At 63.2% G+C, this 23,052-nt stretch overlaps 9 protein-coding genes across 9 annotated transcripts; 5 read left to right on the plus strand and 4 right to left on the minus strand.

Annotated features, from left to right (window-relative positions):
* The first annotated feature begins 145 nt into the window (after window positions 1-145).
* Window positions 146-3,960, plus strand: BDZ90DRAFT_234629 (hypothetical protein). The gene has a single exon (XM_025507090.1). It carries the CDS (start codon window positions 552-554, stop codon window positions 3,741-3,743), a length of 3,192 nt encoding a protein of 1,063 aa, XP_025359636.1. The 5' UTR covers window positions 146-551; the 3' UTR covers window positions 3,744-3,960.
* Window positions 3,711-6,180, minus strand: BDZ90DRAFT_234630 (hypothetical protein). The gene has a single exon (XM_025507091.1). It carries the CDS (start codon window positions 6,118-6,120, stop codon window positions 4,042-4,044), a length of 2,079 nt encoding a protein of 692 aa, XP_025359637.1. The 5' UTR covers window positions 6,121-6,180; the 3' UTR covers window positions 3,711-4,041.
* A 136-nt stretch (window positions 6,181-6,316) lies between these two features.
* On the plus strand, window positions 6,317-8,627 carry BDZ90DRAFT_256309 (ALDH-like protein). Its single transcript, XM_025507885.1, has 2 exons — window positions 6,317-6,890; window positions 6,972-8,627. Exons 1-2 carry the CDS (start codon window positions 6,381-6,383, stop codon window positions 8,445-8,447), a joined length of 1,986 nt encoding a protein of 661 aa, XP_025359638.1. The 5' UTR covers window positions 6,317-6,380; the 3' UTR covers window positions 8,448-8,627.
* On the minus strand, window positions 8,369-12,917 carry BDZ90DRAFT_276152 (DUF726-domain-containing protein). The gene is made up of 8 exons (XM_025508916.1): window positions 12,126-12,917; window positions 11,571-12,059; window positions 11,350-11,484; window positions 10,597-11,254; window positions 10,127-10,518; window positions 9,225-9,767; window positions 8,866-9,136; window positions 8,369-8,787 (listed from the first exon to the last, which is right to left on the minus strand). Exons 1-8 carry the CDS (start codon window positions 12,873-12,875, stop codon window positions 8,585-8,587), a joined length of 3,441 nt encoding a protein of 1,146 aa, XP_025359639.1. The 5' UTR covers window positions 12,876-12,917; the 3' UTR covers window positions 8,369-8,584.
* A 162-nt stretch (window positions 12,918-13,079) lies between these two features.
* BDZ90DRAFT_256316 (Clavaminate synthase-like protein) lies at window positions 13,080-14,573 on the minus strand (the record flags this gene model as incomplete). Its single annotated transcript, XM_025507886.1, has 1 exon — window positions 13,080-14,573. Exon 1 carries the CDS (start codon window positions 14,559-14,561, stop codon window positions 13,080-13,082), a length of 1,482 nt encoding a protein of 493 aa, XP_025359640.1. The 5' UTR covers window positions 14,562-14,573.
* Window positions 14,574-14,773: 200 nt separating this feature from the next.
* On the plus strand, window positions 14,774-18,320 carry BDZ90DRAFT_234634 (SAICAR synthase-like protein). The gene is made up of 2 exons (XM_025507092.1): window positions 14,774-17,611; window positions 17,678-18,320. The coding sequence occupies exons 1-2, from the start codon at window positions 14,907-14,909 to the stop codon at window positions 18,237-18,239; spliced, it is 3,267 nt and encodes a 1,088-aa protein (XP_025359641.1). The 5' UTR covers window positions 14,774-14,906; the 3' UTR covers window positions 18,240-18,320.
* BDZ90DRAFT_234635 (hypothetical protein) lies at window positions 18,309-18,940 on the minus strand (the record flags this gene model as incomplete). The annotated part of the gene is made up of 1 exon (XM_025507093.1): window positions 18,309-18,940. A coding segment is annotated over exon 1 (329 nt), but the record flags the coding sequence as incomplete, so codon positions are not given.
* A 1,162-nt stretch (window positions 18,941-20,102) lies between these two features.
* BDZ90DRAFT_262881 (hypothetical protein) lies at window positions 20,103-20,953 on the plus strand (the record flags this gene model as incomplete). The annotated part of the gene is made up of 4 exons (XM_025508540.1): window positions 20,103-20,305; window positions 20,373-20,417; window positions 20,490-20,540; window positions 20,800-20,953. 4 exons carry the CDS (start codon window positions 20,103-20,105, stop codon window positions 20,951-20,953), a joined length of 453 nt encoding a protein of 150 aa, XP_025359643.1.
* BDZ90DRAFT_92268 (hypothetical protein) lies at window positions 20,806-21,412 on the plus strand. Its single transcript, XM_025509946.1, has one exon. The coding sequence runs from the start codon at window positions 20,955-20,957 to the stop codon at window positions 21,288-21,290; it is 336 nt and encodes a 111-aa protein (XP_025359644.1). The 5' UTR covers window positions 20,806-20,954; the 3' UTR covers window positions 21,291-21,412.
* Window positions 21,413-23,052: the final 1,640 nt, after the last annotated feature.

Raw genomic sequence — 23,052 nt, forward strand, 5'->3', positions numbered from 1 at the left:
GCCCGCGTGCAGCTGCAGCTCTCACGCAACTCTTCATCTCGCCGGCCCAGCCAGCCAGCCTCTCTCGGCGCGTGCGTGCTGCCCGACTCGCGCTCTCTCCTCTCGGCGGGACGGCTCGGCGTTCTCCCCTTGTCGCCCGCTCCCCCTCTATTCTCCCCGTCCCATCCCATCCCATCCCATCATCACCGCCCTCGCACCCTCTCACCCCATCCCTACTCCTATCTTGACAATTGAACCCTCAGACCCTTGGCGCCGCCAGAACCGCGCGAGAACCCTTTTCTTTCACTGCCCCCCTGGTCATCGCCATCACGGTTGCGCCCGGGTGCACGCGCTGTTACCCTCCGAGACCCATACGCCGCCGCGACCCGCGACCGCCGCGACCGCCGCAACTCCTGAAAAAGAGGCCGGCCAGGGCGAGCACCAGCGTCAGCAACAGCTCTTCATCCTCTTTCTCGTCACCTCACAGCGACACAACGCGCAACCTCGCCATCCTCGCCTCTCTCTGCAACCCATGCTGAGCTCCTGAGCTTGCACGCACGCACGCACACGCCATGCCTTCTTCGCCTTCAACGGGCAAGCGGCCGCTCTCTAACGTGGCGGCCGCCAACAAGGCAGCGTCATCGAGCAAGCTGGTCACGCCGCCCCCGGCCGAGGATGCAGACGATTCCATGTACTCGGACAGCGGCAGCGGCAGCGACTCCGACGAGGACGACGAAGCTGCGAACCTCGAAATGGACGGCCAAGATCTCTGGACACAAAATTACTGTTCCGTCTGCGATTGCCTCATCGAGCCTGGCCAAGGCGTTGGGCCGCGTAGAGAGGGAGACGATGAGCCGCCCAAGACGTCGCCCAGTGCTAGTAGCGCCGCCACTCCTACGGCTCCTCAGTCGCCGCCCCTGATGAGGAGCAAAGCGGGTACGATCAAGGGACGGCCCGCGAAACGAAATGGGAGCAGCGCACGGCTCAATGCGCTGAGCGATCTCAAGCCGACGACGAAGATCACCGGGCAAAAGGACGCAACGTCTGCAACGTCGGCAAAGATGTCTCGACGCAGCTCGAATACCAGCACGGCAAGCAGCACCCAATCGACGGGCAGCGAGTCGCCCAACAAGCTGCAGCGCACAAAGAAGGGCGGGCTACTCGGCTCGCTCACGCCTGCGGCACTTCGTCAGCAACAGGAAGAGCTCCTCAAGGCCAACGCCCCTCCTGCCCTCTACTGCTCGGAGCGATGTCGCACCATCGACGAGCAGCAACAGCGTCAGCTGAGCGCGCGGGGAGCACAAGAATTGGATCTCTACACGTCTCAAGCCGGCACCCTGCCCGGCGTGTACGCATCGGACGCACCTGCACGCCCCTGGCCCCGTACACCCAGCATGACCTCCCTACCAGCCGCAACCGCCGCCGCTTACCTGGCCGCAGCAAACAACCGCACGCCCGAGAGCGACTACGGAGGACCGTGCATGTGTGCCGACTGCATGGACAAGACGAGCGCGAGCGGAACCGTACCCAGCGGAGCGAGCGATACGACGGAGAGCAGCGGCGGCTACCCGTATACGCGCAGGGCGACGGGCAAGCAGCGTTCCCAGTCGGGGCGACTCCTTACACCACGCGACCTCTACCCGCGCGACGAGGGCGGCGATCAGGACGGCTATTTCCCCAGAGTGTCGAGGAGTAAGGCTAGGACTTTCTCGCTGGAGAGCGGCGAGCGAGCTGCGTCGGCCGTGAGCGAGGAGAGCAGTACGCATAGCAGCGGCTCATACGCCAGTCTGTGGGAACCGCGCATCCGTCGTGCCAACAAGGAGCAGCAGCATCAATCTGAGCCGGACACTCTGCGCCTGCTTCGCCGCGCCTCCCCTTCGGTCGACGTCGTGACTAGCAGTCCGGGCGGGACGAAGCTGGCCTTTGGGACCAGCATGACGAGCGAGAGGACGCTGGGTACGAGTGCCAATACGCTGGTGCACCCGGACCAGCAGCAGGAGCGTGCAGGGCACAGGAAAGCTCGATCTTTGGCGGTGATGACGGGTGAGCAGCAGCAGCAGCAACGCGAGGCGGCGGGCGTGGATACATTGACGGCCGAGCGGCTGAGCAAGAGCTATGCGAGCGATGCGGGCATAGACGCCATGGCCACGCTGCGCGCTGCGCGAGACAGTCGCGGAGGAGGGGAGGACTCGCGCAGGCACTCTACGGCATCGACGAGCGGATGGTTGCGCAGCTTAAGCTCGGCTTGGACGACATTACGCAGCGCAAGTAGCACGACGAGCGTACCGCAGCTGCTCCTACCGGGCGGCGAGGCGGATCAATCGCGCAGCGACCTCAACAGCCCGAGTGTCTCTTCCGCCATCACCTCGGCGTCGTCGCGAGGCTCCCGCTCGCCTCGCTCGCCGCGCTCGCCACGATCCGAAGATGGCAGCAATGCGTTGTCTCGCTCCGCAGCTTCGGAGAGCTTGTCGCGCGTGCTGAGCTCGACGCACCTCGCCAGTCCCGTAGCCCGTCCAGGCGCCAGTCGCGGTCACGTTCCCGCTTTTGCGAGCGAGATTGGGCGGGGCGAGATACCAGGAGATGCGGGCGGCGGGGACGCGGGTGGGGACGCAGGAGAGGAAGCGGGCGAGCACGAAGAGCTACAACGTTGTCGCCGCCGTCGCAAGGCAGAGCATCGCCATCAACGCAGCAAAGACGTGACCGTGCTGCCTCCTCTCCTCGCACCGAGCAATCGATCCAGCACAGCCCTCTCTGCGCAGCATCGCGCCAACAGCTACGCCAACCTGACGACGAGTCGCAACCGCAGCCAGTCGGGATCGCGAGGCGCAAACTCACGAGGCGCAAATTTTACCGTAGGAAGTGCAGGATCCTATCGCGACACGCACCAGCACGCAACGCCACCGACACCTACGAGTGCCACGGGTGTTGGCGGTGGGGATGAGTCGATGCGCTCCCCTTTGCCTCGTACCGCAAGTCAGCAAGACGTGGTGTATCGTCCCAGCATGAGCCCACGAAGGTCAGGAGGACTGCTAGGCGCTATGACCCCTATTACGGCGGCTCCCGCTCCACGCCACCATCACGTTCACCACGCGCATCGACCTCACGCCGCTCCTCGCACCAGCGCGAGTGGGCATCGCCTCAGCACGGGCAGCAGCGGCGGCGGCGGTGGCGGCGGGCATGCGCTGGGCCATGTGGGAATGCTCGGTCACCACCCGCATGGCTCCAACCCCGCGTACGGGCGACACAATACCATGCCTGTGCGCACCAGCACGCCCATCGTCCCCGAGCACGGCGGAGAGATGAGCGCAGAGGCACTCACGGCTGTGGTGCCCGATCCGCTCGTGAGGCCCCAGAGTGCCATGAGCCAGCGTCACCTCCGCGCCTCGTACATTGCGCGCCCACGCAGCTCGGCGGCGCATCGGCCCGTGATCGAGGCGCGTCAGCCTCACGTCGTCGAGTCGCCTGCCCCTCCTCATCGCGGCTGGTCGTACGACAACCTGGCGGGTGCGGGTGCCGGGGCTGCGAATGCGAGCAATGCCAAGACGTACCACGTCCTTCAGGTGCCACATCGTCGCGAGACGCACGATCGGTACGACGATGCGTACGGGCAAGGGGGAGCGATGCTCGAGTTGATTGGGGGCAAGGAGCTCGCTGATAGCGCGGCCGAGGCTCAGAGGCAGAGGAGGGAGAGCGATGCGGGTGCGGCGCCCGGAGAGGGGGGCGGGAGCGGGAGGAGGAAGCAGTTGTTCCATTTTGGGGCGTAGGCGAGCGAGAGGGGAGAAGCGACGAAGAGAGTGTGTATATATCGACGAGAGAGACGAGCATCCCCCCCGCCACGACATCTGGACCATCTTTTTCTCCCATCAGTCACCACATCATCATGCCCTGCGGCCCTAATGCTTCTTTCATATGTACTAGCATATCATTGAGAGAGCGCGAACTTTCTCACAGTAGTAATCTTCATGATGCCGAGTCACCATCATCCCAATCGCCTCGCCCGCCGCGCGCGTAGAGTAGATGCAGATGCAGATGTGATGTACGCGTGTTTTGGCTGGCCCACGCTCAGAGACCCTCGAAGAAGGCCAGCTCGTCCTTTGATAGGGCTGAGCCTGAGGATCGCGGGTCGGACGACGCGTGGGCGTGGGCGGGCTGATGTTTGGTAGCCGCGATAGGTGAGGGACCTCTGAACGAGGCCGGAGGGCGTAGCGCCTGCTGCTGTTGTTGCTGCGGTGGCGGGCTGCTAGAAGACGATGAGAGCGAGGTGCGAGCGTGGGCGTGGGCGTGAGAGCCAGGCCCTGGCGGGGGAGGGAGGAGGGCCCCTCGTCGCGTAGCTGAGCTAGCGCTCGAGGTAGAGGCGGATCGACCCAGCCCCGTCGTGCCGCTCATGGTAAGGTTTGCCAAACTGGCATGAATGGGTGGGGATTGTGCCCGCTCCTCCCTCTCTCTCCGCGATGGAGGTAGAGGGACAGCAGGCAAGGGCGACGTCGTCCAAGTCCTATCATCTCTGAACCTCTCACTGCCACCCATCGCTTGTCCACTCTGGCCCCTCCTCTCCCTCTCCCCCCTCTGCCTCGCAGCCTGCTCTGCCAGCCAGCGACGTCGATCCTCCTCCTCGTCTGCCTCATCGTAGTCGTCATCTCGGTACGAGAAGCCTGTGCGCTCCATGTCCTCTAGATTGGAGGCGAGGCCGGGGGTGAATCCTCCGCCTGCTGAGCCAGGGCGAGAGCGCGCGCTAGGTTTGGGAGGGGGAGCGAGGGGACGACGTGCGGCAGCGGCGTAGGCCTCGCGGGGAGGTTGATCGTCGGCGTAGTCGTGTTGTTGGCGAGAAAGCCTGCTACTAGAGCTGGCTACGGGCGGGGGCGCCGCGTTGAGGATATCGAATGGGTCATGGCTTGGCTGCACGCGCGGCGGTTGCGCCTCGGCTTGCTCCTCGAAGATGCTAAAGTCTAGATCGCTGGCCTTTGACGCTGATTTGACCTTGCCTATCGAGGGGGTACGAAACATCCCCCCGCCTGTGGAGTGGAGAGGGGGAAGAGGAGGGGCTGATGCGGCTGATGGTGGAGGGGAGGACTGAGCGGCAAGCCAATCGAGGCCATCGGCGTCTACGGCGGGTGTCGGCGCGGGTGGTGGTTGTGGATCTTCCTTTGTAGCAGCAGCAGCAGCAGCAGCGCTAGGTTGCGGCTTGCGCCATCGACTCCAGAACCCTCCTCCTGCTGCGCCCGCGCCTGTAGATGCAGATGAAGCTGCTGCTTCCTTCTCGGGCGGCTCGTCCATGATACTACTCTGCTGAGCTACCTGCACCTCGTCTCTATTATCCACGCTCTCCTCTCCTTCCTCCTCCGCCTCCGCAGCATTCACGACGGGAGGCGCCTCCCTGCCTCGGGAGACGGCGCCTGAGAGCCATCCTCCCACTCGACCGGCAAACGCACCTGCTCCGCTCGGCTTGCTCTGTGTCCAGCCTTGCCCTGATGAGGGGGTCGCGTTCGCGTTCGAGGCAGGCGCAGTGGCAGTGGCAGTGGCAGTGGCAGTCTGCTCCTTGCTCGTGGATGGGCGCGCAGCAGCAGCAAAATTGCTCGTATCTCTATTCTCCTCGAGCTGAGAGGCGTGAGGAGGACGAAGCGTAGGCGCAGGCGCAGGCGCGGGCGCGGGCACATCAGCCGACTCTTTAGGCGGGGACCCATTCAGTGATGTGGGCAAAGGCGGCAGGGCTGGTGGAGCGAGAGGAGGAGGAGGCTTCTCTGCCCACGGATCTACGCCTGCGTCCACGTCGACTTCTGGCTCTGGCTCATCGCGTTGCCAGGGAGGAGCGACTGAGCTTAACGATGATGATGATGGAATCGCCGCATCCTCTTGGCCTCCCCATCCGGCAGAGGTTGCGGTTGACTCCCACGTAGATGGCGCTGGAACTGGCGCTGGAGGAGATGCAGGGTGTGGCGGGATGGATAATGAAGATGAATCGGGCGCTGCTGCTGCTGATGATCCCCACGGATCTGCCTCCGTATCAACGCCGCTCGTCGTCGTCGCCCTGTCAGCCCATGGATCCTCCTTTGCCGGTGTAGACGGGGCTGCTGGCGGACGCGTGTCCTCGCGGCGCGCATCCTCGCGGCTATCGTCGGCCCAAGGCGATGCCCAAGGATCCATCTTGTCGAGGCGAGAGGGAGAGAGAGAGAGATGCGAGTCTACGATCTGGCCGGGGCGTCGTCGTGGGCGTGCGTGGGTCGGGGTCACAAGTCGATGTGTTGGTTGCGCCTGCGCCTCATTCCACGTGGCTCGTTCCGCCATTCTGACGCCGAGGAACACGCCGAGGCACAAGGAAGGGCGGCTCCTCAAGAGAGAACTCCTCCTCTTCTTCCTTCTCCGCTTCCCACGCCCAACAGCTACAACATCTCACCTCGCCCGCCATGCTCTCACCCCCCTCGCTGACGACATGGGTCGACTCGCCAGACGGGACGCTCTGGCACCCTCGCGCCCAGATATACGGCAAAGACGTACGGCTGATCCTGTCCACGCTCGTCGGGTCGCTCCTCGTCTGGCTGGCAATGACGATCCTCTCACTCCTCGACTCGCGCCGCAAAGAGTCGCCCGTTCACGCCCATCACCCGACACCACCGCAGATCCAGCCTGGGTGGGAGGGAAAATGCCTAGAGTCGACGGAATTGCTCGACCCAAAGGACACTCTCGGTCTGCAGATCCGCTGCTTCGATGCCAGCACAGGGTGGCACCTTGCGACGCTCGAGGCTGATACGAGGCAGACGATCGATGACAAGTTGGCCGCGGCTAGTGAGGCGGCAAAGAAGTGGGAAGGGAGCGAGTGGAGCGCGAGACGTAGATTGCTGCGCAGTATCCTTGCATGGATCGTAGAGGATCAGGAGAAGATTGTTCGCGTTGCGTGCAGAGATACGGGAAAGGCGGTGCGTAATGGCGCGAGGGGCGAGGAGTAGAAACGCCGCTGATCGAACCTGCTTCTCCTTTCTTCGCTCGCCGCCGCGCAGGCCGTCGACGCCTACTTTGGGGAGATCCTCACCACGTCGTCCAAGCTGCACTACCTCATCGAGAATGCCGAAAAGGTCCTACGCCCCGAGACTCGTCCCAACGGCAACATCCTCCTAGCCCACAAGCGCAGTCGCGTCCACTACAAGCCTCTGGGCGTCGTCGCGGCCATGGTGTCATGGAATTACCCCTTTACCAACATCCTCAGCCCAATCGTTGCCGCCTTGGCCTCGGGCAATGCCATTGTGGTGAAACCATCGGAGCACGTCGCCTTCAGCACGACGTACTACGTGCAGTGTCTGCATCGTCTGCTCAGCGCCATGGAATTGCCAACGTCCTTGATCACGCTAGTCCTCGCTCACCCACCTCTGGCCCCCTACCTCACCATGCACCCACGCATCAAACACATAACATTCATCGGCAGCGAGGCCACGGGTCGTAAAGTAATGATCGACGCGGCGCGCAACCTGACGCCCGTGGTGCTCGAATTGGGTGGCAAGGACCCAGCGGTACTCCTTCCGGACGTGTACATCGCGAGCGTAGCGCCCATCCTGATGCGCGCCGTCTACCAGTCGGCGGGGCAGAACTGTATCGGCCTGGAGCGCTTCATCGTCCACGAGACGCGCGTCGCTGAGCTCGTGGCGGCTATTGAGCCTCGCGTACGTGCGTTGCGCTGCGGCTCCTGGATGGAGGATACGGCTCAGGGTCGCAACGACGACAAGGGAGAAGACCCGCATCACGTAGACATGGGAGCCATGATCAGCTCAGCGCGTTTCGACGAGCTCGAGTCCCTGATCAAGTCGGCCATATCGCAAGGCGCAAAATTGCACTGTGGCGGGTCGCGTCTGCGTCACCCACGCTGGCCTGCAGGCGCTTATTTCCAGCCTACGCTACTCAGCGCCGTTACACCGGAAATGGCCATTGCGCAGCAAGAGGTGTTCGCCCCCATCTTCCTCATCATGCCCTACGCCGGGAAACACCATCGCCAAGCCGTCGAGTCTGCTGTGCGCATCGCCAACGATGGCACGGGGATGGGTCTGGGCAGCTCGGTATTTGGCCAATCCGAGGCACCCGTCCGCTGGGTAGCCGAGCGCATGGAGGCAGGAATGGTCAACCTAAACGATTTTGCCGTCTCTTACCTCAACCAGGCCTTGCCCTTTGGAGGTGTCAAGCGAAGTGGGTTTGGACGTTTCGCCGGTCCAGAGGGATTGCGTGGATTGTGCTACGCTCAAGCTGTTGTGGAGGATAGACTTTTCAAGAGTGTGAGGACAAAGATACCGGGAGTGGTGGATTATCCTATGGCGCCTAGTCGCGATGCGTGGGCGTTTGTGAGTGGGTTGCACGATATGGCTTTTGCGCCGGGGGTGGGGCAGAGGGCGAGGGGACTGTGGAGTGTGGTGAGGGGGGCGATTAGGGGAAAGCCGGTGCGGGGGGGAGAGGAGGGGGAGAATGGGGTGGTGGCTAAGAAGGAGAAGTAGGCGCGCGTGGGCGGCGAGGATACCAAGGCGATCAGCGCAATCACTAGCACTCGTGATCCCACAATCAAACCGATGGATCACTGCATCTAATCTCTCTCTCTTGTATTCCCCGTCTTTCATTCGCCCCCCTCGCATTCTCACGGAGGCCCCGCCTTGACCAAGTAACTCTTCCCGCTCACCAGCCCTCGATCACGATTGATGACCGTCACCCTCAGGCACCATTTGGGCTGCCACGTCTTGACATCGACCGGTCCCGATCCCGATGCCGCGGCGGAGGGCAGGGGAAGTCGTTCTGCGAACTCGCTGAGGAGCGATTGGAGCGCAGGGCCCGGTAGGATGGCTGGCGGCGCGGGAGAGTGTGGGTGGGGATTAGCTTGGAGATGGTAGACAGGCGGAGAGGCGCGAAGTGGGTACCTACTCTTCGGGTCTGAATGGCTCCAGATCGCCAAAAAGGGCTCCTCGTCCTCGCCCTCGCTCGTAAACGTGCGACCCCACGTCATGAGCTCTTTTGCCTCTCCCTTTTCCTCCGCCGCCAATGAGCTTCCCAGCGCGATTACGCGGGGAAGGCGAAAGGCGGAGGGGATGCGAGGTGGGGATGGTTGCGAGTCGCGAGGGAATAAGGCTGAGAGGAAGGATACGCCCACGTCTGCTATTGCGAGGGATTGGATGAAGGGTGAGGGGGAGAGGTGCTGGTGAGAGGCGTGGGGTCGGGACAAGAAATAGTTAGCTTCGAGCGACCGCACTTTGTCCCTGGATTCCCACGCCCGCGCCACTCACCTTCCACAATCTCCTCACCCGCTCAACGTCCTCCCTTCTCACCTCCGCGCCTTTCCCGCTAATCCCATCAAACGCGAGTATGAGCGTGTCCACCGTAACGAGCCCGGTATTCTCTCGCAATCGCTGAAGAGCTTCTTCGACCATTGCGCCCTCGTCCTCGTCCTCGCCAACGAGCGGGGACAGGTACATTTTTGCCGTCACGTCATGCGCATCGCGATTCTGCGGGCCACAAGGATCGATCTCCAGTGGGTTCGGCACGGCCGCCGGGTGAGGGAGGTGCAGCGTCGTTGAGTCGGAGTGGTGGTAGGAGATGTAGGGGCGGGAGGGGGCGTGCGAGGGGATCGGGTTGGGAAGGAAGCCCCGTCGAACATGCGGCGGCGATGGTGTAGCTGCTGATGATGAAGAGGCGACAGCGGAGGCTAAGGCACTCCCGCACGGCTCCTCGCCATCGTCCCCTTGCGCGGCCCAATCGTCCTCCAGGCCGTCGAGGGCAAAGTGGAGAGTCTGGTGAACCGCATCTGCCACTTCGCCGCCTGAAGCTGCCTTGATGTTGCGCACAACGTTGACCGTGTGGACGAGGAGGGCGGGCGAGCCGCGTGATGGCGGCATTGTAGTGGGGAGAGGGGGAAAGTAGCAAGAAGGAAGGCGCATCGCGGACCGCCGAATCGTAATCGCACGCACGCAGTCAGCCGACATCAAATCGCATTTCCCAGAATGGCGACATGCGTGCATGCGTGCGTGCGCGGGCCAGCTCCGCCCTCCGCGCCCCGCTCGCTGCGAGCAACACCGGGCATCGTGGCCTCCGCGCCCGCTCGTTACGCATCCAACGCCCCCACGTATCGCAACACATCTTCCGTCTTTGCCACCCAATCGAAGTGCGATCCGCCCAAAATTCCTCCCACATCGACGTTCTCCACCCCAGGCACGCCCTGCACCGCCCCACTTCCTAGCACGCGGGGCAGACCCGCCTTGCCCTCTCGCACGTCCTGCAAACTGATCTCCATGCCCAGCCACGCCGCAATCCCACACACCATATCGCCGCGCTTGGAGCTGTACGCATTGACGAAGCGACGTGCCACGACGGAGCGGGCGCGGCGGAGGGTCGAGGTGGGTGGGGTGCAAGGGGAGCAGATGAGGTAGACGCTGTCGATTAGGTGGGAGGAGGAGGAAGGGTCGTCCTGCGCGAGCGAGGTGAGGCAGGAGAGGATGGCGACTGAGCCAAGGGAGGCGCCGATGAGCGTTACGGGGCGGTGACCTTGGACTTCGGCGCGCAGAGTCTCGGCGAGGATCAGACCTGGCGAAGCGCGGTGCGTGCACGGTGATTAGTTTTTCTACCAACATCATCCCCGCCTCTTGCACCGCACCGACTCACCCTGTTTGACCGCCTTGCTCTTTGCGCGAACGAACAGCGAGTCCAAACCCGCACTCATAGCCCCAGCAATGCTGAGCGGAAGCGTAATAGCCGCCACGGGCGCGAGCACGGTACGTTTCACGACCTCGGTCGCGGCCTTTTGCCCCACCTGCTTCGTCATGGCCGACACGACGTAGCGACGCAACGACTGGCCCGCTTCGGCCATTATGGGTGCCTCGCTGCTCACCACGTAGACGTCGCGCGACTCGTTGACCCGACTCCAGGGAGCGCGCCACGCATCGCACTGCTCCACTTCTCGTAGAAGGAGCCCACTCACGCACACCGTAGCGTGGAGGGAGGGCACCGCGATCCCCGCTTCACGGGCTGCCGTTTGCACAGGTCGGAATTCAAAGCCCTCCAATCCGCGAAGGCGACGATGCACGCGATACCCCGCGAGACCGCCCCCCGTGACGCCTACGAGTGCGCCGAGCATGATGACTCCGCCGGAGGTGGCGAGGAAGGTTATGCCCGTAAGGCCGGCAAGGGCGGGTACTACGAGTGGAGCGGCTAGCCCGCCGGTGACGCCGAGGATGACCCCGCCTAGTGCAAAGCCGCCTGACGCTGCGGCCCATTTGCGCCAGTTGGAGCGGCGCGATTCTTGCACGGCTGCGGCGCCCGACTGCGAGCGAGCGGAGCGAGCGAGCGCAGCGGGGGCAGCGGACGAGTGTGCGGATGTTAGCCAAAGATGTAGGCGCAGTCACGGCTCGCACGCACCTCGTTCATCCAGTCTGTGCGACCGTCTTGCGCCTGCGATTGAGAGTCAGAGTCGGGCAGGGGATCCTGCAATGGATCCTTCTGTCCCTGCTTCTTCGCGGCGTTGCGCGTCTCCTCCATGACAAAGTGAATCGTCTGTGCGGCGAGGGGGCGGGCGGGCGAGCGAGCGAAAAGGTCAGCCTGATGGCGTACGATTCACACCCCACGCGGCGCCCACGCACCTGTCCCAAGGCCTTCTCCGCATCCCACACTTCCCTCCCCTCGATGCCCAGCGCAAGACCAACGGTAAAGAGCATGGCGCGCGCGCGAGCATCGTAGTGGCATACCTCGTTGGGCTTCGTGGCTTGGCGCGCTTTGCGCTCACGACGCTCTTCGCGGCGCTCCTCGTTGACGCGAGAGGAGACGGCGTTGCCCACTTTACTGGCCGAGTTGGATGTCCAGGCCCAGGAGGAGGCCGCGCCTGCTCGAATCGAGGACCAGGTCGCTGAGGCGGCGTCGTTTGCGGGGTTGGCGGATGGTTTAGGTTCGGGCTCTTGCGTCTGCGCTTGCGCCTGCGCCTCGGTCTTGTCTGCCAGGCTGTCCTTGCTGCTACTCGACGGTAGCGTGCTAGGGTCGTCGAAGATGGCTTCTTGCTCGAAGAGGGTCGTCGCCCCGTCGGTGGAGCGATACTGGCCTAGGCCGAGGGCGATGAGGAGGAGGTCGTTGAACACCTGGTGCGGCGGGCGAGAGACGGGCGGTGAGCGATCGCGGGGCGAGCGAAGGATGGCGCGACTCACCTCGAATTCTCTGCCCTGACCCTCTGGCGAATGGAGCGCTCCTCCCTCCCTGCGAACGGGGCGACGCGATTCTCGACCAGACTGCTGCGGCTTCTCCTCAACCTGCACCTTTTCCTCGAATGCCTCGTCCATCTCATCCTCTGCGCTCTTGGCGTCGGCCGCCTGTTCTTCCTCCCTCTGCTCCTCCTTCTTCGCCTCCCTCAACTCCTCCACAGCGTCGGATCGTTTACTCCTCCCCTCCGCAGCGAATTGCCGCCAAAACACGCTACCCGTCTCCATCCCGGCATCCTGCTCGCGGCGCAGAAGTTGCAGCTGTAGCTCCCCCTCTTCCTTGTCATCCTGTACAACGCGTCCTTGCCCCGCTTCAACGACATCCTCGAGCCTGATTTCCCCACCAGAGGGGAGGGACTCCTCCTCGACTCCCAAATGCTGACACACAGCGCTGAGGAACTTCTGACAAAAGTCCTCCCACGCAGCTACGTATTCCTTTGCCTTGCGTCGAGAGTCGCTGCCTGCCTGCGGGTGCGCCGCGTGCGCGGGGATCGGGTTGCCCTCCTCGTCAATGTCGGCGCCCTCTTCGCTGGCGTCAGGGGCGATGGATGGTGACGTGGTGAGGGCCCGCGCCCGTTGAACCAATCGTTGTCCCGCGTATTTGGTCGCGATGCAGACTGCAAAGCGAAGCGCGGCGGGCCATTCGGGCGAGTAGGAGCGCAGAGAGGAGAGATCGAGTTGTGGCGGCTGAGCGGGCATGGCGGGCGAGTGCGGTGTGAAGGAGGAGAAAGGAGTGAAGGAAAGCACGGCAGCCCCGCATCGCATCGCACATTGAGACGCGGCGACCTGCACGCACGGACGGGGCGTCGAGGCGGCCAAGTGGAGGCCAAGACGCCGCCGCGACCGCTCACGCGGTGGTAGCGAGCAAGGGCGTGCGTAATGACGCGCAGCGTGGTATTATTCTCAAAACCAATAAGAGACAGAAAAACTCCTCTCCGTACTCTTCATCGCATGCCACCACCCAGGCGGCAAGAAGAGCATATCCCCCGGGCCCAGCTCAGCCCATTGTGCGTATGGCTCGACCAAATCCGTAAAGACGGGATGCTCATCCACGTCCGTCGGCGTGGGCGAAAAGACGGGCACGCGCGACGTGTTAGTCATGAGAGATGTCGTAGCCGCATCGCCTTTCCACTCCTCCCCGCTGCCCTCCTCCCCTTCCTCCTCCAAGGGCGGATCAGGTTGCCCAAAACAGTACATGGCATTGATGGGCGTGCCCGTCGCGGTGCTCGTCGTCACGCTAGGCGGGGCGATCCATACGACTTTACTCCCCACGACTTGAACGTAGCAGTTATAGTACGGATCCGTATGCGCAGGTGAGACGGTCCCTGCCGGTCCGACCCAGGCGGATTTGACCACCACTTCTTGCTCGCCCGTCTCCTCATCGCGACGCACGGGTGGCGTATAGTCTGACGGACCAGGCGAAGAGTAGACGTAGTCCGGTGTGAGGAGGTCGTTTTCCAGCAGTGGGAACTGCGAGAAGAGGGTGTGCTGCGCGCAGTAGACGCGGCGCGAGCGCGACTCGTCGTGCGCTTCTCCGCGCGCATCCGCATCTGCCCACCCAGCCCGCGCGAGAAAGTCGTCCCAACGCATGATCTCCTGCCCCCAATCGTCGTCCGTGTAGCTTTCGCCCACCTCGACTGGCACGACTCGACCGGGCCCGGCTGCCGCTAGGAGGTAGGCGTGTGAGGACCACGAGTGGCACGCCGGCCAGGAGGAAGCGAAGCGGCGCAAAATGAAGGGGGAGTGGGCGTGGGTGTGGAAGGAGGTGAATGTTGGGGGTGAGGAGAGGACGGGGATTGGTCTGGCGGCTCGAAGAGCGGGGGCAGGGCGGCGAGGAGGGCGGCGAGGAGCGTGCGCGTCTTGCTTTCGAGCCTTTTTCTTGCCATCGTTGCTCTCGCCTAGCTGCGCCTGAGCTGCAGCGATGAGATCAAGAACGATTTGCTTTCTCCCCTCGCCCGGCGCCCCAGCAACAATGATGGCGAGGTCGAGCGTCTTGATCGTATCGAGGAGCAGCGGCTCGTCCGCCTCGTCTTCACGAGCGCGGCGCTTGGAGCTTTGCGCCACTCCCTCAGCGCTGCGCAAGACGAGACAAGCCTTGAGGATAGCCGCATCTGTGTAGAGTCTTCGCCAGATTGGCTTGACCTCCTGCCATGGTACTTCGAGGAACTTGGCGTCGCAGAATGTCTTGACTTGCGCGAGAGCAGAGAGAGGTGCGGTGATCTCTCGGCTCTGGTGGTAGCATTCGATGGCGCGGCGGAGGTGCACAAGCACCCGTGGGGGTGTTTCGTCGAGCGAGTCGATCGAGGCGTTGACTAGTCGCACGGCATGCTCGACAACATCGCCGCCGCCGCCGCCGCCGCCGCCGCCGCCGCCGCTGTCGAGCATAACCGTATGGTGAGGTGTTGGAAACGAAGTCGCCGCGTCGCCGCGTCGCCTCGCCGCCTCGTCGCCGCCCCGCCCCGCCCCGCCCACTTTGTCTCAGTCGCCTTCCGCCCGCCCAAGCGCCACGTTGCGTGCGCACGGTGGCTCCACACAGGCACAGCCGCGGGGCGGAAGACGAGGCACGTCTCGCTCGCGCCTGTTCCCCCATCTTGTCAACCTCACCATCACCTCCAAGTCGCGCCAATACCCTCGTTCTCTCGACGATCACATAGCATACACGCAGCGTACTCGCTTCTCAGCAACCACACGTGCTCACTCACATGCACTCGTCTCACCACTGTACCGCAAATGGACGCTGCCTCTGAGCGAGCGAGCGAGAGACCGAGGCCGATCCCGACGCCGCCTCCTCCTCCGCGAGACGACGCCGCCACGTCCACGTCGCCCGCTTCGTCGAGCTCCAATGTCACTCAGGCCATCTATGCCCCCGGGGCAGGGCCTAGCGCTGCCAGTCAGGGAGGGCTGCATATAAGCTTGCCCCCCAACTTTCCCGCGCCAGAGACGAGCGTCTTTTCCCCGCCCGAGGCGAGAAGAGGCGCAAGTGATGCTGCGACGGCCGCTACGACGGCGGGGTATCTAGGCGCAAAGGCCGGCTCGTCTTCAACGGGAGCAGTCGCACCACCAGTCGCTCTGGCTGCCACGACGCGGGTCAGCAAGGAGCCAGGCGCATCAATGCCACCACCCCCACCGCCCGCACCTCGCGTTACAGCATCGCCTCCGCCCGCTCCTCGCGCTGCATCCCCTCGCCCTCCCCTCTCAACACGCACGTCATCACATCGCTCACCGTCTGCGCGGCCGATGAAAGGAACCTTCAGCCCACGCCAGCATGCCGCCAGCCCGCGGCCCCACACCGCCTTCAGCCCGCGCCGTCAAGCCTCCAGCTCCGCCCTCGTAGACGACGACGAGCACGACGATGGCGTAGAAGGGATCAATGACGAACTCGCGCAACTCCCCGCCAGCCTGCTTCACCACCCCCACAATCTCGACTCCCTCGCCGCCCCCTCATCAGGGCGTAAAGCCTCGGTATCCCTGCAGCTATTTAAGGAGACGGGGCCGAGCAGCAGCGGCAAAGTAGCGGGTCCAGCTGGAGCGGGGGCGGGGTCGGGGGCGGGAGCACGAGTTGCGAGCCCTACGGCGCAGAGTGCCTTTGAGCCCAGTCCGAAGAATCCATTTGGGGTGCGTGCGAGTAGCAAGAAGCCGGCGGTCAGGAGCGCAGATGCTGCTCAGCTTGTTGCGGGGACCGGTGCAGTGGGGGAAGCGAAGAAGTTGCCGGATCTACCTAGCCTGCCTACGGCTGCATTGGCTCTGGATGCTGGCGGGGTGAGGAGACCGGAGGAGACTGCCCTCTCGTCCGGCGCTGCCCGCTCGTCTGGCGCTGCCACGCCGTCTAAGCTTATGGCGCAACATCCCGAGAATGAGGTGCATTTCACGCCTCGTCGCCTTTCGATACCCTACAGCGACGCCTCCGCCGATGTGGACTTTGAAGACGACCCGAGTGGGAGCGGCAGCGGCAGCGCCAGCGCCAGCGACGGGGAGGACCACGCGCGCAGTCACCACACCGACTCGATTGCGGTTCCCTCGACCTCACGCCCTACATCCCCATCCCATCGCGCCGCCTTTCCCTCTCTCTCTCCCCCAGGCCACGCACCCTCGGTCGTACAGCTCCAACCCTTCAGCAATCAAGTTGGCGGGCACAATACCGTCTTCCGCTTCTCACGCCGAGCAGTCTGCAAGCCCCTCGTCAGCCGCGAGGACCTCTTCTACGAGGCCGTGGAGCGCGAGCACCCTCAACTGCTCAGCTTCATCCCGCAATACCTCGGCGTGCTCAACGTAACGTACCGACAAGCAGGGGAGGGGGCCGAGCAGCAGCCACGACAGCGGGCGCAGCGCAAGGTCTTTGAGGGGCAGGGGGACGACGATGGCGACGAGGTGCCGGAGGTGGCCTTGGATATGAATCGACACATTGTGCCCGAGTGGATGTTGCGGCGCAGTGGGATCCGTAGCGCGAGTGGGATGGGCACGCCAGCGCGATTGGGGCGGGGGGAGGCGGCAGGGGAAGGTTCGGCGAACGGACGACGACAGCATCACTCGGCTGAGCGTGCGGGGAGCGTAGAGTCGAGCAGTAGTGGTGCGCGAATGGAGTCGAGCAGTCTGGATCGAGATCGTGTATGGGGTTCCTCGCCGCCCAGCGCCTGTCGTGGGTCTACGTCGGTGAATCGTCGCTTGCAGGAACAGGTGCTGCGCGAAGTCTTCTCGGCGCCGCGCAGTGATACGGGCTGGACTTCTGGCGCGAGTCGCAGCAAGTCCCGCGCTCAGAAGAATCGCAACAAGCTGGCAAAGGCGTGGCAGGAGGGAGAGGGGGCGAGGCGTGGTCACGACACCAACGAGGCGGAAGCGCACGCGCACGCGCACGCGCACGCGCACGCGCAGGCACACACGCAGGAAGACGCGGAGTCGCACCGTCCACGTCGAGTACACTCGGACGCGGCGTTGGATCTTCATGCCCGCGCTGACTTCTCACTCACGCCGATGCAGAGCAGCTCCAAGCTCGCCGAGACGACGCGACAACGCCACGAGTCGGCTGAGATGCCCGTATTTGCAATGGATGGCGAGGCGGAGGAGCGCGGCGAGGTGCGCGCCCCACCCTCGCCGCACGCCCCACCAACGACGGACGCCGACGATCTCGCCCCCTCGCCACGCCAACAGCAGTTCCTCCTCATGGAAGACCTCACAGGTCGTCTCCTCTCCCCCTGCGTTCTAGACCTCAAGATGGGAACACGCCAATACGGCCTCGACGCCACGCCGGGGAAAAAGGCTAGCCAGACGAAAAAGTGCGACAAGACGACGAGTCGCTCGCACGGGGTGCGCATCTGTGGTATGCAGGTGTACGACTGTACGAAGGAGCGGTACATCTTCCAGGACAAGTATTTTGGGCGCAAGGTTGCGCCAGGCGATTTCGCAAGCGCGCTCAGTCGCTTCTTCCATAATGGGGAGCGGTGAGTGTGCGGCGTCGTGAGACTCGTGCGACTGAGCTGACCTGAACTGATTGTCCGCCCGCGCAGCCTCCTCCTCCACCACATCCCCGTCATCCTCGAGAAGCTCTTTCGCCTCGCACGGATCATCCGCCAGCTCGCCGGCTATCGCTTCTATGCCTCTTCGCTCCTCTTCATCTACGACGGCGATTGTGCGGTACAGGCCCGACTCGAGAAGGAGTTTGAGGCTCGCATCGAGCGCGGGACGGCGGGCTTGTCCCCCGGTTTGAGGTCGAGCGTAGAGAACAGTCCTGCCCTCGAACCTGTAGACGCCATCCCTTCATCCGGCCAGCCGCGCAGGCGGAGAAGACGCGGGGAGATCAATATCCGCATCATCGACTTTGCGCACTGCACCACAGGAGACGTGGAGCGGGCGCGTTTCCCCCCGCACGACCCCGTGGGCCCGGATTCAGGGTACCTGTGGGGATTGCAGCGACTCAGCGAGTCCTTCTATGAGATTTGGGAGGAGGAGAGACGTAAGCGCATCGAGGGGGGAGGGGCGGATGTGGGTGAGCTGCGCGTTGAGGATGAGGGCGTGTTTGGGGAGATGTTTGGTGAGGAGGAGGGGCAGGTGGGGTACATTTCGCAGTAGGCGCGCGCGCGCGTGGAGGGGGATGTTACGCTGTGCAATCGCATCGCATTGCAAGTCGCTACGCTCTTTGTCTCCATGCGTGCCTCACTCCCACCTCGACAGCGGCCAGCGCCGTAATGCCCACACCGATGCACATGACCGTGCGGCCGTCGTCGTGCTCCATGAGCCTACGCCAGCGAGCGGTGGGTCAGCTACGTTCGTTTGCGTGCGGGGAAAACAAGGCGCACACCCACTTCTGCCACGCCGCCTTGATCGCGCCACTCACCCCTCGTCCGGCGACGAGGGAGCCATACATGCAGTAGGCGATGAGGAGGAGCTCGATGTACAACGTCAACTTCGCGACGCGATAGACGAGGGTGGAGGTGAGCACATCGAAGGCAGCGATGATGGGGGTCATGCGTTCCGGCGGCGCGTCAGGTTTGAGGTCCATATTCATGCTGGCGTGGCGATGAGAAGAGAGAGGGTGAGAGAGGGAGAGAGGAGAAAGGAAGCCGCACACGCGCTCGCACACGCAACTCATGCGGTTGAACAAGCTTCGCATCCCTGCCCATTTCTTGCCCTCCTCGTCGCGCTAGCGCCATGCGCGAACGGACCCCATTGTGCGAGGCGAATGCAGGCCGGCGGGCAGTGAGCAGCTCGCGCATCTCGAGCCGTTCCTCAATGCCAGTCATGAAGAGGCTCATCGCAATGGCAGTCATTGGACCATGTTTCGTTGGCAGAGTCGGCTACAACGACGCCTTGTCGAGCCCAAAGCGTGGGCTCAGCGACGGCAGGCGCCACGTGGCTCTTGCTCCGCCTGGCTCGTGCGCGATGCGCTGCTCCCCTCCGCTCGTCCGTGCAATCTCGTTCCTGTCCATCTTGCTCCGCAATCACATCCACTCACCCATCCGCTCGTCGAGTGATTAGCCAGCAGGCGGCGGAGCAGCGAGTCTGGAGAGTCGATGTCGACGTCGACGTTGAGCTGGGCTCTCCTACCAATATACCCAGGGATTTCGAGGTCGATTCGTGTTTTTCCCCCCTCGAGGCCATTTTTGCCCCCTCCCCCGTCTCGTCCCTCCTCTACGAACCCACCCCCCCTTTCGTCCTCCTCTCGCTCCTCGACCATCATCTCGCTGCTGTTGCTCCTCTTGTTGTACTCAGCTTCACTCTTCGACTCAACGACCTCGACCACTTCACGCTCGCTGTCGTGCCACCCTCATTACCAAGCCACGCACCAATAGATGCATTGGCTCAGCATTCATCATCACGGCGGCACCTGTTGTACAAGACACTCTTCGAGTCTCATTGGGTGAGTCTGTTCATGCCGAGCTGCTCGGCGGCGAGCTGACCGTCTGCCTTGCTACTCCTCCGTCGCAGCTCATGGATAGGCCATGGCCTACTACGTGTGACGCCCGCAGCTCCTTGGGCGGACCTCGCACCCTGTTCGAAGGCATCTTCGCCCCTCCACTGTCATGTCCTCATCGCGATAGTGGGCAATGCCCGCTGGACTCAGGATGGCAGACACTCTCTCCCGCCTCTCCTCTGTGAGTGCGTACCGTTCTCGACGTCTCGGCGAGTTGCCAGCTGACCTTTGCCTTGCCCACCTCAACCTCCCTCGAAGGCACTCGCTACTTCAACCCGCGTCACGTCACGTCACGTCTAGGGTACTTTCACGCCGTCACGAGGACGAAGAAGGTCCAGACATCGTCCATCAAACGTCTACCCCATGGCAGCAGCCTGTGTCACAAGCAATGGCAAGGTCCGGCGCTCCAGCCCAGCATCTGAGCGCGAACAAGACGAGCGACACTCAACAACGGCTATGAGAGCTCAGCTTTCTTCTCGTCATCCCTACCATCATCTCCAACTCCATCCGGTAGCAATACGATGGCTACCTCGAACGAGCTCCCTCCGCCTGTCGCAGGGCGTGCCACTCCTGAGTGGCACGGCGACGAAGACGAGCTGCTGCTTTGGAGGGCAGAGCGGCAGCTCGCGGAGCGACTGCTCCAGGAGGCTCGAGACAACGATGAAGACGACGAGCAGGAGCTGCCGCCTGGCAACCAGCAGCAGGCTACGCAGCTCTGCGAGGAGTGAGTGGGTGGACGAGGCATCCTTCGCATCTCTTGCTGACCACGTTTGCCTCTCTCTCATCAACAGTGCCAGGCGCCGCTCGCTCTCTTCTCCCCTGGCACTTGGTGACTTGTGAGTCCTGACGTCGAGTCGAGGTGCAATGAGAGAGTAGGCTGATCGACGTTCCCTCTGCTCCCCCCATAGGTCTCCTCGTCGAGACGAGTCACAAGGAGAAGAGGAGCAAGGTGGCGACCGGTGAGTGCAACTCAACAGACTCAGAGTGCAACGCCACGGGCTGAACGCCTATCACTCTTTCGCGGCAGCTCTCCTCGCGCGCGCTCGCCCTCGCGCTTCCCGCGCCCTCTCTCTCCTCGCCCTCGCCCTCGCCCTCGCCCTCGCCCTCGCCGCCAACTCGACGAGGAGGAAGATCAAACCCCTCCTCGGTCAGCATCAGCGTGCTCTCATTGCCTCGCTTCCATCGAGCTGACCAGATTCCTCTTCTCCTTGCTCGCAGTCTGACCGCTACCGCCCTCGCTCGCCGAGACCGAGGCACCGACGCTGCTCGCAAGCGACAGCGAACCGGTGCCTTCGCGTCGACGTCGGCAGCCTCCCTCCCCTCCGACGTCACCACCTCCGCCTCGCGTCGTGCCCGACACCTCGCAGGATGACATGTGGTCCAAAGTCAAGGACCGCATGACGATGACGACGACGGGAGGGGGGGACACGCTTGCGTGGTGCCGCCCCTGCTCTGAGTGCAGTGCCGGGCAAAGGGTCAACCTTGCCTGGTGGTCAAGAGCCGGGATGCCGAAGATGTCAAGCAAAGCAGGGAAACCTTTGCTTGTCATCATTGCCAGCAACGCAAGCTGCGCTGCTCTGGTCGCCTCGTTGGTCGCCCCAACCTCGAGGAGCGCCTCCCCTCACCAACCCCCTTCATGCCCTCTCCGGCTGCTCGCTCCCTCCGAGCTCAGCCGCTGTCATGGCCTCCTCGTGGCAATGGGTGGATAGCTGCTCGCGAGAGTGGTGAACCAACGATGACTGATGTTCTTGACTTTCTCATATCTGCTAGAATGCTACATCGTGACGAGTCCCTCCTGAGATGATGTGTGCGCGCTCGCTTCACCTCTTGATCATCGAATCGAGCCAGACGGGATCTGCGTCGACCGTTGAGGTGAGGAAGCCCACTCAGCTCCGCGAAGTGCGGGAGGGGGGTGGGCACAGAGGGATCAAGGAGCACAAGGGAGCTTCTGCTCACCATCGAGAGCGTAGACGCCTTAGCCAAGGGGAGGGTGAGACTAGAGAGAGCGGCGAACAGGCTCGTACGGGCATACAAGAGTGTCTTCGGCGAAGAGGGCGTGGAGGGCTCGTTGCCACATTGCACGGCGCGAATAGTGCGATTCGGAAGCTGAAGCCAGAGCGCTGATGGCGAGGAGATGGAGTTAATCATACGCTTGTGTCCATCGCTGCCCTCGCAGGCCTACTCGCGATGGCTCAAGGTAGTGTTGCTTGGGCTCACGGCGCGGACTCGCCCACTAGCGCGGAAGGGGCACCGCCACGTGGCGTGTTGGACTGGACAATGCATGGCTCGAGCGTCGGCGCCCGTTCGCAATCATTGTGACTTCACTATCGTTCCATCCCATCCTCCTCCGTCGTCCGCACTTTACGTGGGCGTCAGAGCTGAGCGAGCGAGCATCCGGAGCAATCGCCGTCACACAGCACAGTCAAAGCGATGACTCGACTCGGCCTCCCTCGCCGTCGCCCTTGTCCTCGAGCGGAGGCAATCTCGTTCCTGACCACGCTGCTCCGCACCACAAGACTAATCACATCACCAATCACACTATGTCGAGTCATCGGCCGCTATGCTGAGCCGTGAGCGTCGAGGAATCAGTCTAAGCAGGCGGCGGCGGAGCACCGGAGCAGAAAGAGAGCGTCGTTCGGACGTCGCTCGAGCGTCGATGTTGGGCTGAGCTGGGCGTGGATCCTACCAATATACCCGGGGTCGGCCAGGTTGCATCGACTTTTCGCCCCCTTCGAGCTCCGTTTCGTCCCCTTTGCTTTTTGCCTCTCCTCCTCACCCTCCTCGTCTTCCATCTCATCCCCTCCTGTTGTACCACCATCACCTGCCGCAGCCACGCAGCATCACGCTCGCTACCATCACACGCTCGCTACCTCTTCCGCCCTCAGCCAGCGACTCGCTGAGCATTGCGCTCAGTATCGCCGCGTGACGCAGCGCCTCGCTTCTCATCATCATATCGCTGGCCCATCCTCAACACCAAGCAAGCTCATCAGCACACACGCTCGTTGCTACGACGCGCCACGCCACGCCACGCCACGCTCGAACCTCCTTGCGATCCGGCCTGCAAGTCAGCGTCAGCGTCAATTTCAGCATCAGCGATAGCATCAGTATCTCTCGCTGTTGTACTTCAAGATCTCGCACCTTGTTGTCTCCTCTCATTCAATTGTGTGAGTACATGCCCCGGCGTCGTCGCACCCATTGATAGAAGTAGCCAGACTAACGCCCTACCCTTGCGCACCACCATCATCACCGCGCAGACAACAGCTTCTCATCTCATATTGCCACCACTCAGCACCAGCAAGACCTACGCTATGGTGCTGTAGCTCGTCATCGAGGCACGCGCTTGGTACGGTCGACCAGGGCCGTGAATGCCTGCTTGGTGAGCTCGAGATCACGACTTCGAGGTGAGCATCTTGGTAGCGCGTCGCGCTTGCGTCGAGACGGGAAGCTGACTCCGCTACTCACCTCGTTCAC

Source organism: Jaminaea rosea, assembly GCF_003144245.1.
Source record: "Jaminaea rosea strain MCA 5214 unplaced genomic scaffold BDZ90scaffold_17, whole genome shotgun sequence".
Taxonomy (NCBI): Eukaryota; Fungi; Basidiomycota; class Exobasidiomycetes; order Microstromatales; genus Jaminaea; species Jaminaea rosea.

What these genes read in the sequence shown, in the direction of transcription:
- BDZ90DRAFT_234629 (XM_025507090.1), top strand. Translation starts at nt 552, where the DNA reads ATGCCTTCTTCGCCTTCAACGGGCAAGCGGCCGCTCTCTAACGTGGCG.
- BDZ90DRAFT_234630 (XM_025507091.1), bottom strand. Translation starts at nt 6,120, where the DNA reads ATGGATCCTTGGGCATCGCCTTGGGCCGACGATAGCCGCGAGGATGCG.
- BDZ90DRAFT_256309 (XM_025507885.1), top strand. Translation starts at nt 6,381, where the DNA reads ATGCTCTCACCCCCCTCGCTGACGACATGGGTCGACTCGCCAGACGGG. An exon ending in GCAGAGATACGGGAAAGGCG is followed by an intron (nt 6,891 to 6,971) that starts GTGCGTAATGGC and finishes GCCGCCGCGCAG; the next exon opens with GCCGTCGACGCCTACTTTGG.
- BDZ90DRAFT_276152 (XM_025508916.1), bottom strand. Translation starts at nt 12,875, where the DNA reads ATGCCCGCTCAGCCGCCACAACTCGATCTCTCCTCTCTGCGCTCCTAC. An exon ending in CGGAGAAGGCCTTGGGACAG is followed by an intron (nt 11,485 to 11,570) that starts GTGCGTGGGCGC and finishes CTCGCCGCACAG; the next exon opens with ACGATTCACTTTGTCATGGA. An exon ending in GGGTGAGGAGATTGTGGAAG is followed by an intron (nt 9,137 to 9,224) that starts GTGAGTGGCGCG and finishes GCCTCTCACCAG; the next exon opens with CACCTCTCCCCCTCACCCTT.
- BDZ90DRAFT_234634 (XM_025507092.1), top strand. Translation starts at nt 14,907, where the DNA reads ATGGACGCTGCCTCTGAGCGAGCGAGCGAGAGACCGAGGCCGATCCCG. An exon ending in TTCTTCCATAATGGGGAGCG is followed by an intron (nt 17,612 to 17,677) that starts GTGAGTGTGCGG and finishes CCGCCCGCGCAG; the next exon opens with CCTCCTCCTCCACCACATCC.
- BDZ90DRAFT_92268 (XM_025509946.1), top strand. Translation starts at nt 20,955, where the DNA reads ATGTGGTCCAAAGTCAAGGACCGCATGACGATGACGACGACGGGAGGG.